This window comes from Sinohyriopsis cumingii, chromosome 8 (assembly GCF_028554795.1).
Source record: "Sinohyriopsis cumingii isolate HCF-2022 chromosome 8, ASM2855479v2, whole genome shotgun sequence".
In the NCBI taxonomy this organism is placed as follows: Eukaryota; Metazoa; Mollusca; class Bivalvia; order Unionida; family Unionidae; genus Sinohyriopsis; species Sinohyriopsis cumingii.
This window is the reverse complement of record NC_142968.1, coordinates 94,816,511-94,829,565: the sequence shown is the minus strand read 5'-3', so window position 1 is coordinate 94,829,565 and position 13,055 is coordinate 94,816,511. Positions and strand designations below refer to the sequence as shown.

Genomic DNA, 13,055 nt, shown 5'->3' with positions numbered 1-13,055 from the left:
ACCCTATCGACGGTCATGTTTGTTTGTTTTTTTTGTGGTTATTTTTCCTTGGTTTTCTTTCATTATATGAAGACAGTATAATCAAATAGGACCCCTACGCTTTAGTCAACTATTTCCATTTTTCAACAAAAGTAAGGATACACTAACAAAACAGTTGGAGACATTCCAATTTATGAATACAATATATAAAGCACAAGGAAATTAATTTGGGTCTGTTTCTTTATATTGTCAGTTTTGACGTATCTTTATTACAGGCCTATGTAGTCTTACATGTCTGATTTTCGGGATCAGTACTGTGATGTTAAAAACGTATCTCAAAAATGGATGGCCCTATTTATGTGCTTTCAGTCACGTCCGCACATGGTTATTCTTAGATGCACCAGACCGAATTTTATAAATTCCAATGTGCAATGAATTCATCTCCTTTTGTACAACAAAAACAGAACTACACGCAGTAAGCTTAAATTGGTTACATTAAAATTACAAACCTTCATTCGTGTTTGGTTTGAAACCTAGGCAGAGATCTGGTTTTATATACCATAGGAATAAATTCTGTCGTGAAGACCTTGAAAAGCATCCCCATGCCATATCAGACGTTTCCTTTCCGTTGACTCGAAACAAAACGTAAGCATAGTTTATGAGCAATTTTTAATCTGAGGATGACATTTATTGAGGGAGTTTAAATGCCCCACACAGTGACAGTGCGAGGGTCTGAAAATCGTGTTCTTTAGCAACGCCCCTACTTTGCTACAGAGAACAGTTTTTAAGCCAGCATCCACCTGTGTAAGTTTTGTAAAGAAATGCCTCCGTTACACTAAAGTGACGATCAAATTCTCTGAAATTTTCCGCTGCAAAAAACAAATAAAAAAAAAGAAAAAAAGAAGAAGAAAAAAACAACAATCCAGACGGCACCCCCTTTGCTAAGTGCTGGGAAGAATGCCCCCAACCAACCCCGCCACTGGACCCAAATATTGTGAACAAAGCAATATATGAATACACAGTGTAATATACTAGTATGACCCATCAACTTCAGATCGATTTCCTCCACCAATGCGTAATACAATACATCTCTATTTACAGTAACCTCATTTGACTGAACTACCAGTTTGTCCATGTCATGTATGGGATCTAAACCTACAGATTTTGACTAACACAACTCACTGCCTGTGTTTCCGAAATCCAATTCCGTATCTGTTATGGAACTTACCAGCTCTACTTTCACTGTCGGCCGGTTTCACCTGTATTGGGCGGTTCATCTGCAAAACAAAGAGACAAACCAGTCTATTAATAATTTAAAGAGTAACACGGTACATTTCGCGTTTTCCGTGTAAAAGCCGCCTCAATACCTTAGTAAGTGTTGGTCACTTAAATAAATATCCTTTCTTTATATTTAAACCAGGGGCGTAGCTACCGTATAGCAAATGTATGTAAAGCTTAGGGCCCCACGAATTATATTTTTTACATTATATATTAGGCAGGGGTCCAAAGGTAAGCTTTGCAGAGCGAACTCCATAGTGGCCCAAATATCCCTGCTATTGCACTGATATGTTTCAAAACTTCCAAGAGCTGTAATAAAGGTACACGTTTTGAAAGAATGTATTGATTTCTTGATTATTCAAAGAATAGTTATATACGAAACAGTACATCGTTCGATATAACTGGACTAACGTGCAATGCATAGCAAAATATGAAAGTAGACCTTTGCCTGAGCAAGAATTGAACCATCATCTTATTGATTATGAATCCGGCAGGCTAACCAACTGAGCCACCATGGCCCACCATAGCAAAAGGAGAAACGATGGACGATGAAGATAATAAGGAATATTCCCAAGGAACCTGATTTTGTTTCTTCTTCTCTACACCCTCTCTCTGACTGACTCAGCCATCCTCCCTCAATTTAACCTTATTCCCCCAGCCAAATTTTTGACTTGCCCCTCATTAAAAGCATTTAGTTATACACAAGAACGCCAGTCTTATAATAATTAAACAATGTTAATTAATTTGACAGTATTTACTATACAATTATGCAAAGGGCGGGGGGGGGGGGGCAATAGAATTGGAAGCGCATCACAGGCTACATCAATGTAGGTAAATGTGCCTTTTAATAAAAGCAAAATAATTATTTAAGTATTCAAAAAAAACGAAACCAAGTTTTAAAACACCTCATTCCGTTTGCTGTTAAAATGAATCAAGATTCCTGTACAGAACATCCTCGTTACGTTTATAAAAACATCGAGAAGAAATGCACTTGGTTTTAATTAAAAGCAGGTTGGTTGCAATATCTTTGAGATTCCATGACAAACTTCAAATACCTCATTTCACACTTGAGAATAGCTACAGTAATCCCAGGTATCGACTTTCATTAGACTGGTTTATCACCTACTGAATGCCACATTGACCGATAGAATATGTATACAATTCCTTTTATTAGAGCGTACAGTAATCCCAGGTATCGACTTTTATTAGACTCGTTTGTCATCTGCTGAATACCGAACTGACCAAACGAAATACGTATAAAATTCATACCAACTGAGCGTACATCAACTTCATCCCCGTTCCTGACATACAATTTGCAATAATTTTAAAAATCGTTGACAATTTTATACATTTGCCATTAGTGAAAGAATTTTCTCTGCACCAAGTTAGACCATGTCATGGAAAAGAATTTAAATTATACTGGACACATTGGGAATAATTGAGTACCATACAAGTAACGGACTTACGGGTCCTTCGACTTCATTTAGCAAATAACACTTTGGCTGCAAATGACGTAAATGCCTTTGGCTAAAACTGCCGCTCCGATGTAAGAGTTTAATTCCATGTAATGCCAGTATATTGTTTCTGTGTTAAATCGCAAAGTTAGCTGCAGCGTTTGCTTTTCATTTTGTGATGGATTTGTCTAAATATAACATCAAGATCTTTGCTTTAAAATGTAGAATAATCACACATCGATTGGTAACTATAGCAACATATTTAAAATGTTTCCATTTCACAATGGTAAAAACGGTACGTTGTCATATCGACTAGTGTTACATTTTCTGTGTAAAAAAAAAAACACATAAGTTTAGAAATAGATATAAAAAGTCACGAAGAATTCACCTTAATATAAACGGGAGTGAAAACCCATGAAAACCTGTCAAGAACCTCTTGAAATAGTTAAGTTAAAAAATGTCAGGGGAGATAAATTCAGTCCATCTGATTAGTATTAATAAGTTATGATGTTATCATAGAAGAGATAACATATTTGTAAAACAAAAAGTAATTATCTCTTATTATACAAATTAACGTTAATTTTAGACAAATTGAGTAACACTGAAAGTTAAATGATTTAAATTTCTTTCAATCTCAACATTATATTTAAAGGACTTTATTCATATGTCACTAAACAATTTTAAATTATCCTGCAAACTAAGATTCTAATGCAAAATGACATGTTTGGTTTAATTCCTCCAGAAATCTCAAATTCATTTTGTTTGAAAAACTAAATTTTAAATTTTCATCATATCAGTAATATAAACAATGTATGATTCCTTCACATTTGCAAGTTCTTTTATCTGTAATTTACACATAATTATAAACCAAACTGAGAAAATGAAAGGGGCACTGTAAAACAAAATTAATTTTGTGTGTGTGTGTGTGTGTGTGTGTGTGTGTGTGTGTCTCCTTTGTGCTGTCATCAGATTCGGGAAAAGGTAATAAACTTTGTGATGAGTTATCTCCCATCATCTCTTCAAATGATCATAACTATACAAATATTTTACAGAAATGTATTAATTTAAAATGTTGTTCATCCTAATTTATCTTATTTATTTGTATAATATTTATTTCAAAACTTCGGTGTAATTTTAAGCATACAATGGAAGTTATCCGAAATCCTTAACGGTACTGGTGGATATAGAAAAACCAATTCATTTACATAAAGCATTGAAATGTATCATAATTTCAGAGTTTTATTGTTATTTAATGCAATTTAATTAAAAATAATATGCTTGTGCCGTACGGTTCGCCTTAAATGCAACTGAGAACAACGTTCTCCTGCTCTCACTTTAGAATATTTAAACGTTAATAATAGTCTTATCGAGAACATAAACTAATGAGGTAGAAAACAAAATTGCCCAAGATTTGGTGTATTTTGTAAGACATAAACTATTCAAAATATCAAATGAACCAACCCTAATGGTTTGAAACTAAATTAATTTGCCAACTGCATCACAGGCAATCAATATGTTATTTATTAAGCTAGTGTTACTGGTTCGTGACAAATCCAGTAATGTGTGTATCATACACCATGAAAACTAATGAAACATGTATTCAAATATATCCAAAGTGTAGCCTTAAACCTAATGATCAATCGAATTGTTGATGGTACTCTTTTCCTGACAATAAGGCACTGGGTTTTCATTGTCACTTGTGTATTATGCCAGTGCAATTTTACCAATCAACAGAAGTACTTACATGCGGTTGCAACATTGAAAATCATGGACTTAACGCTGTTACTGATTTGTTGTATTTGGTCGAAGCACATGCATGAGTCAGAGGGCAAATGTAAATGTAAAAGCAGCTTACGGAAGAAAAGGAGATTTGGTTGTAACTGGCTTGAAATCAATAGAAGATTACGAGCAAATTTAAAGCACTTTCAGATTTTTAATTGAACCAGTAAATATGGGAGAAATAGTCAATCCATAAGAGTCGTCTACAACAGTCGGAAATATGTTTCAAATACCGCCAGTTATATGGGTCTCTCATATTGGTCTTCATTAAGAAATAGAAGCCATTTGCAAACGAATCACTCCCACTATAAACTGATTCTCTAAAGTCTAGAGCCCAGTTCTTATGTTATGAGACAGATTATGAAACTAAAAAAACAGTGGTCCCGTGCAGGTGATTAGGCGATGGTGGATATTGTATTCGTATATAAAATTGTATGACATTTTGTACCAGAGATTTATCTTGTTGGCAATAACGCAAAACCAACACGTAGGAAATCCCACCCATCCCCACCCCCAATATATCCAATGATCAAAAACATAAATAAATAAAATCGAATTTGTAAAACATTGGGACATTTTGACGTGATTAGAGATCATAAAGAATAATGTATGTGCATATTTTACCTCATGCCAACAAACTAAAAGCAGGTCAAGATCTTGATGGAATTAACTAGTGTTCTCATCTTAAATATGATTACGTTTAGACTGTGAGAAAGGATGATATGTGATAGCTTTTTTACATAGACGTATTCGGTGCCAAAACGCAGCAACAGTGGCGTACGGAGCTAAAACGCAGTCCGGGCGTACGGAGCTAAAACGCAGTCCGGGGCGGAGGTCCAATATGCCGCCCTCTACCGTTTATTTTATGTAGCTAAACCCTTCTCAAAATAGTATCCTCCTTTATACCCCTATTTATCTTTCTTTTTCTTTTCATTTCTCTTTTTCCTCTTACCTTTTTTACTTTTTTTCCCTTTATTTGCCGCCCATACAGATATGCCTCCCGGGCGATTCGCCCCCATTGGCCCCTAAGAGGTATGCCAGTGCGTAGCAAGAGCCATTACACACTATTGTATCAATTATACAAACAACATGTTTGATTTTTTGAAACCATAGCTCTGAATCTAGTTAGGCAAAGGCATCACACAGTCAAATGACAAGAAAAAAAATATTAGATATTTGTGACAAAACCTGACAGTTACTTATGTATATTAAATTAGCATGAGAAATTCATCATTTAATTTGACAATGGTAGTTATATCAACTCTAAACCCGTGTTCCCGTCAATCAAACGCTGCAATTTCGTTTCGTATACTTATTTATCAGTTAACACTACACGTACGTTAATACTTACATATCATTTATTTTGAAGTCATCTCGTTTGTATTTTTTGTTGCTGGAACAATGAAATAAATTTTGTAACAACAAACAATGGCACAACAACAGCTATCTTTGTATTAATGACATGGATTTATTCGGTGTAAGTAACTTTTATTATGACACAGCAAAACATAACACCGCTACATTTAAATTATGTATTAGTGAGCAAGCTTATTCACACGACCTTTGTAAGAGAACAAAAGAATTGTCTTAAGCAAATTTCTTTCAGACATGCTTTCCTATCTTTATTGATAAAAGTGCGATATGAGAGCTTTAGATTAAATTATTAATTCTATTAGAAGAAGTTGAGGAATGCAAACTGAGATAGCTGTGTCCAAATTATTTGATTATCTGATAATGTTTCTACTGGGCAAATGTTGCAGATCATTTTTCCTATACAAGTCCATTTTAAATATACGTTGTCCTATTCAGCGAAGAAAAGTTAAAGGACAACTGGCATTAGCATGGCGAAGTAGCGCCGCCATCACACAACAAAGCAGTAACATTTCTGATCTAGAGCGAATTTTCGAGTTTTTTGATCCCACTAATCACGAATGTTTTAGACTACTTATTATGTGTATTGTTTGTGAATTTGCCGCAAACTCGGGTACGAAACCAATCAATCCAATCATTGGTTGTTTTTGTCTCCTGTTGGTACGAAGTCAACTGCAGTTTTTACCTAATACATTAGAGGTGGGGTTGTTTGTATATTTTATTTTAAAAAATCGATTTCTCTTTATTTATTTGTTTTTAAAAGAAACCATAGAGAAAGTGCTATTTACATTTCAAATGCTCTTTTAGAAAATGTATACCACATATCATGATAACTGACCGTAGTTTCAACAGCATTCAGTCTGATCTTTACAAGTCTGACAGATTTTTGGTATAAAAGGAGCACTTTGCTAGTTGAAAATTACCAACGAAAAATACATTCGCTAAACTGGTGTCAGAACCGAAAATAAGGTTCTTCGCAGGCTAGAAAGGCACAAAGTGCCTGTAAAAAAAACGCAACACTAAATTACTATTGTTTATCATCTTACTGTTGTCAGATAGTGCATTCGATATGTCAGATAGTGCATTCGATATGTCAGATAGTGCATTTGATATGTCAGATAGTGCATTCGATATGTCAGATAGTGCATTTGATATGTCAGATAGTGCATTTGATATGTCAGATAGTGCATTTGATATGTCAGATAGTGCATTCGATATGTCAGATAGTGCATTTGATATGTCAGATAGTGCATTCGATATGTCAGATAGTGCATTCGATATGTCAGCTCATAATATTAAGAAGTATCACAACATTTCCAAAGAAAGAAATATCATTGTATCATATCCTGTATGATCGAAATATCAGCACATCACATCCCATATCGAATATTAGTAGCCAAGCGGAGGATGCTGGGAAAACAACCCTTTGTCCTGAAGTGAAATGCTAAAGGAAACCTATAAAATAGCATCATGTATAAAACAGAAAAGATGTAGCATTAACAGTTTAAAAAAGACGAAGAGAAAATATCGATTTTTAAGCTTTCTCGCGCAATAAAATTCAGCGATGAATACAACTGGAATGCGACAGTAATTGCATTTGTAACTGCATCAATGTATTTGCCAATAGCAAGCTGATCAAAATTAGATGCGTCATCTACCTTGTAAACTGATAATTTCAATGAAGGTTGAAAGATGCGAACAACAATGCTCATTTTTTACAAACATCAGAAACTCCCTAAAATGTCGGGAACCTGTAAAGACTTATCTTTTAAAATAATAAGATCCAAGTTTTCATTACAGAATTATACTACCTGTATATTACCTGCATCCCTTGGTAACCAAGTAAGGATGGAATCAATGTTGCTTTCAACAACATATTTTATGTATCGAGTCTTCCGCATCCAGCGTATAATGCGCGCTTTAGACTTTAGGACACCATTCACAGCTGATGGCAGTATGTCCTACAGCAGTCAACAAGTAAAGAAATTCCCAGCTTCCGATTGTTTCTATCCATCCCTTGTCTCATGCACAAAGGATAGTCTTGTGCATTTTGGAGCACATATATATTGTATATTCTTTTCAATTGACACAAGGGGCATTTTATGCAAATTAGTAAATTCATACGGTCATATTGATTATCGGTTACGCATAGAATATGTCGTTAATAGCCCTCAATGTTTCTTTACAAAGGATGGGTGGAAATCACTCACTAAGCAAACATTATAATGCATTAAGATATTACAGGTTATTATGCTACTAAATAACTCGGCCGACAATGTCTAGGAACCGACACGCCTCTTACTGTCCATGTCAATGTAATTCCTGGAATGGCGATCGAAACGGAAGGTCGATATTTGTCTTTGGTGGTGTCGTCTGCTATGGTTTACTGAGGTCAAAGTGGCACAAAGAATGCGTGGGACATGATGACAGAGAAAAATTGCCGGATCAATGTGCAGACTATAAATGAATAATATATAATATTGTACATGCGTTATTGACGAGTCGTGTCAATGATAATGTAGCATAATGATCCAAATAATTTCGACTGCTCGCTGATTTTCTAAAATACCGTGCTATTTAAACTGGTTGATGCTTCTAAGAATATAGTCGAGAATACTTGTTATTTCCCAGCAAATGAGTTCATCTTCTTTCAATATATACTCTTACATATATGTTTGAATATGCTTCCTTCTTACAATATGTGCTCTTGGATATATATTTCATTATCACATATACTGTATATTTCATGTCGCTTCGTGTCTTTTGATGTTACAACATAACCTGTTATGAGGGTCATGATTCTGAAGACTCAACGAAAATCAGCTTCATCAACAAAAATCTTAAATTTAAGTCATGACTCAAGATATGTTCTATATAATCAAGTACATATCAATGGTATAAACAAAAGTAATTTCTCTCATTTCAACACCAAACCTCATAACACAGGAACATTACAACAGGAAATAACCAACGATCGAAAGAGGTAGAGAACTACCTCAAAGAAAGGGCATGTTGGGTAATACACAGTCTTCGAACTATAAAATCATAACTAATTTCACAGATATTAGACGTTTTGCATATTGTCGTCACTCACAATGCGTCATCTATTCATATGGGGGATTTTGTGTCTGTGTGTGTGTGTGTGTGTGTGTGTGTGTGTGACTCATGCAGGATATGCTATATTTGTCTAACTTACATGAAGCAGTAATCAATATATATTCACAGGAATCGCTGTTATTAAATACTAGAATTGCCAAACGGTGTTTGTAGCCAGAGGTAATCCATAGCGAAACTCATCATTACATTGCTAAAAGATCATTAGAGAACAAAATGGATCTAGTTTCCAGTCTGTGTTAGAACTGAATTGGTTACGGATGACAAGGACACTCAGTGAGCTCAGTCCAGATCCTTTGCTTGGGACACTCTTGGCACTCTTGAAAAGGAAGCCATCTTTACATAACAACGCCAGACCTTCGCTATCAGGCATTATACATTATGTACCATAAGAAAGAAAGTATTCTCAAAACACTGAAAGATAAAACCGATATAAAAAACATTTGTAAAAGACAATTAAAAATGTAGGAAGCTATTGATTCACGCGAAAATAGTACAATCGTGTCATTGAATGGTAATTTCTAGGCAATAAAATTGACAAAAACAAAATCAAATCTGCATGACGTCTTATACTAACGCACATACTGCTTTGTTATATTCATTTTCTGAAGTGAAACGGTTTGTGATTGTTTACTTCGTTGCTTGTTTGTTTATTATGAAATTGGTACACAACGTGACATTTTGTCTTAAATGCATGAACTGCATGCATATGATATTTCCACTTTTCCATATAGCTCGCACATTTTTATCATCATTATAAGAAAAGTTCGCAAGGATTGATGCATTCATTTCTCTGACATTTTAATTTCAAAGCAGAATGTACAATTTAATATGAACATTATGTATATTAACAGTCGGGTATGTATATCGAGACCTTTTATCTTCGGTTTCATTTCCAAATATGTGCTGAGCGATAATAATAATAATAAGAATAAGAACAATACTAAAGGCCGCGGCAGGCGGTATGAACGGTACGGTCATCAGTGTGCAGCTAAACAAGCTGCTGGGTATTCAATAATATGGCATGCATATAAACAGGCTGCTTAATGCTCCGTCAGATGGTGTGCAGATAAACAGGCTGCTTTGTATTCAATAAGATGGTTTGCATATAAACAACAGGTTGCTTGATGTTCAATATAATGGTGTGCAGATTAACAGACTGCTTGATAATTAATATGATGGTGTGCAGATAAACAGGCTACTTGTTATACAATAAAATGGTGTGCATGTAAGAAACATGCTGATTGGTATTTAATACGATGGTGTGCACATAAGCAACAAGCTGTTTGTTATTCAGTCAGATGGTGTGCAGATAAACAGACTGGTGTTCAACAACATGGTGTGCAGATAAACAGGCTGCTTGGTAATTAATCTGATGGTGTGCAGAGAAATGGGCCGCTTGGTATACAATCAAATCGTGTGCATATATAACAAAATAGGCTGTTATGTATTCAGTCAGATGGTGTGCATGTAAGAAACATGATGCTTGGTAGACAATAGGATCGTGAGCATGCAAGAAACAGGCTGCTTGGCATTCAGTCAAATGGTGTGCAGATAAACATACTGCTTGGTATTCAATACGATGGTGTGCGTATAAACAGGCTACTTGGTGTTCAAAATCATGTGTGCATATAAACAGGCTGATTGATATTCAATCAAATGGTGTGCAGATAAACAGACTGCTTAGTATTCAATACGATGGTGTGCATATAAACAGGCTACTTGGTGTTCAAAATCATGTGTGCATATAAACAGGCTGCTTTGTGTTCAAAATCATGTGTGCATATAAACAGGCTGATTGATATTCAATCAGATGGTGTGCAGATAAACAGGCTGCTTTGTATACTTTGCGCATACTATATGCATAACATTAAATCATGTTATATACTCTATTTCTCCGCAGTAACACAAGCAACACTATAAAAAAAAATATTTTAAAAAGTGCTAATTCACTTCGACTTCAGCCGTGGTAAGAGTACATGGTTCTTCCTTTTCGTAAGATATATTAAGTTTATGTTTAGAAATAACTGAAAATTCAAACAAGAAAAATTGTTTCTAATTTCAATCGTGATGTCATTTCGTTCTCTAATTTTCGCCAGACGAAATTATAAATTGTATTCTAGACATCATCGGTGGTATATCTGTATTATTACCCAAAAATAATTTTAATTATCGCCTGACATATTATGTGAAATAGCACGTACATATGGAAGGCGTATTCCCTGATACATTTTTTGAAATATTGCATAAGCCTGTGATTCTTTTATCAAAACTATAAGTTTTTACCAAATTGATTCAGTAAACAAGGCGTCACACGTTAGTCACACGTTAAGCTTGTATTAACCTGATTCAGTAAACAAGGCGTCAAGCTTTAATTTTGCACCGAAACTGATTCAGAAAACAAGGCAACATGTAAGCTTGTATTAACCTTATACAGTAAACAAAGCGTCAAACGTTAAGCTTGTATTAACCTGATTCAGTAAACAAGGCGTCAAGCTTTAATTTTGCACAGAAACGGATTCAGAAAACAAGGCGACATGTAAGCTTGTATTAACCTTATTCAGTAAACAAGGCGTCAAACGTTAAGCTTGTATTAACCTGATTCAGTAAACAAGGCATCAGACGTTAACTTGTATTAACCTGATTCAGTAAACAAGGCGTCAAACGTTAAGCTTGTACCAACCTGATATAATAAAGAAGGCGTCACACGTTAAACTTGTACCAACCTGATTCAGTAAACAAGGCGTCACACGTTAAGCTTGTATTAACCTGATTCAGTAAACAAGGCGTCATAATTTAAGCTTGTACCAACCAGATTTAGTAAACAAGAAGTCGATACTTGATAGCCTAGGTGTGTTGGGCAATTTAAGCAAACTGCATTACATTTTTTTATTTCTTGTGATTCATATAGTTTGCAGTTATCCCATACTATATCTGCACATTCATGTACATGTAGTATGCAATTAACCCAGAATATACCAGCTTATTCAAAATCATATACTGTACTGTGCAACTATCTCATTCCACATCAACAGAATCATATTCATACAATGTGCAACTATCCCATACTACTCCATCATATTCACATTCAAAAGCATGAGCAATTACTCCTTAATACAGCAGCATATTCGTGTCAAGTACAGTTATATCATATATCAGCAGATTTATAATCACATAGTATGCAATTATCCGATATTACATCACCATATTCATATTCAAAGTGTGAGCAATTATCCCATATGATGCTACCATATTAATGTAGTATATACAGTTATCCCGTACTACATCAGCCAAGTCAAGCACGTGACAAGTAGAAGAAAACTATACTGTCTTATATGCAGAGATGAAGTTTCAGAGATTATATTAACAATGTGATTATGTCATGTACCATCTGGGCAAAATATAAGTCCTAAATGACTGTGATTATGCTATGAACCACCATCTGGACAGGGCTGCGGACAGGATTTGTGGGCCCTATGAAAGCTTAGAGTATGCAACTGTGAATTACAAACTGTGACGATGGTGGGTCCTGTGACAGTTGTGGGCCCCGGGAATTTTGTCATAGTTTTCCTACCCTGTTTGCAGCCCTGAACATGATGAAAATGTTAATTCCTAAATGAAAACTAAAATATACATTACAAATCACTGAAATTAAAACATGTTTCTGGTATAAATTTAGACCAAATAATTTGTTCACATTCTAGAGACTAGCATTGATTTGGTATTACTTAGATTAAATATGATATGCTATTTTTAAACTACTATTGTAGGTCATTGAGATCAGGATTCAATATGCTTGCAGATGTGACCAGATCTCCAACAACAATATAATTACAGATCCGAATTATATCTCTTACACAGAACAGGACACAAAAATCTTAACAAATATAGACTAACATGGTTTATACATTGATCCCTAGAACATGTTTCAGTGTATTATTTTGTTCCAACACATAAGGTTTCAATCGATTTCTATAAATTACAATGCATCAAGTTCATAAAATGTTTTATGCAGAACCGGAAACGCGAAGAGATTTCACCATTTTTGTCTCCGGAAATTGCGTGTTCACTCAGAAAGAC

At 34.9% G+C, this 13,055-nt stretch overlaps 1 protein-coding gene across 7 annotated transcripts in view; it reads right to left on the bottom strand.

Annotated features, from left to right (window-relative positions):
• Positions 1-13,055, bottom strand: part of LOC149794170 (CUGBP Elav-like family member 4) — a 285,013-nt gene that overhangs the window by 86,354 nt on the left and 185,604 nt on the right. For 5 of the 7 annotated variants that reach the window (XR_016422975.1, XM_089968270.1, XM_089968273.1 and 2 more), the window contains exon 4: positions 1,208-1,256. Coding sequence is in view for 6 of the 7 variants with exons in the window: in XM_089968270.1 (XP_089824396.1) it covers positions 1,208-1,256 (49 nt within the window). In the remaining variant the exon portion in view is untranslated. Of the gene's footprint in view, positions 1-1,207; positions 1,257-7,672; positions 7,906-13,055 lie in introns of those variants that run through there. The other 2 variants (XM_089968274.1, XM_089968275.1) reach the window with 2 other exon arrangements.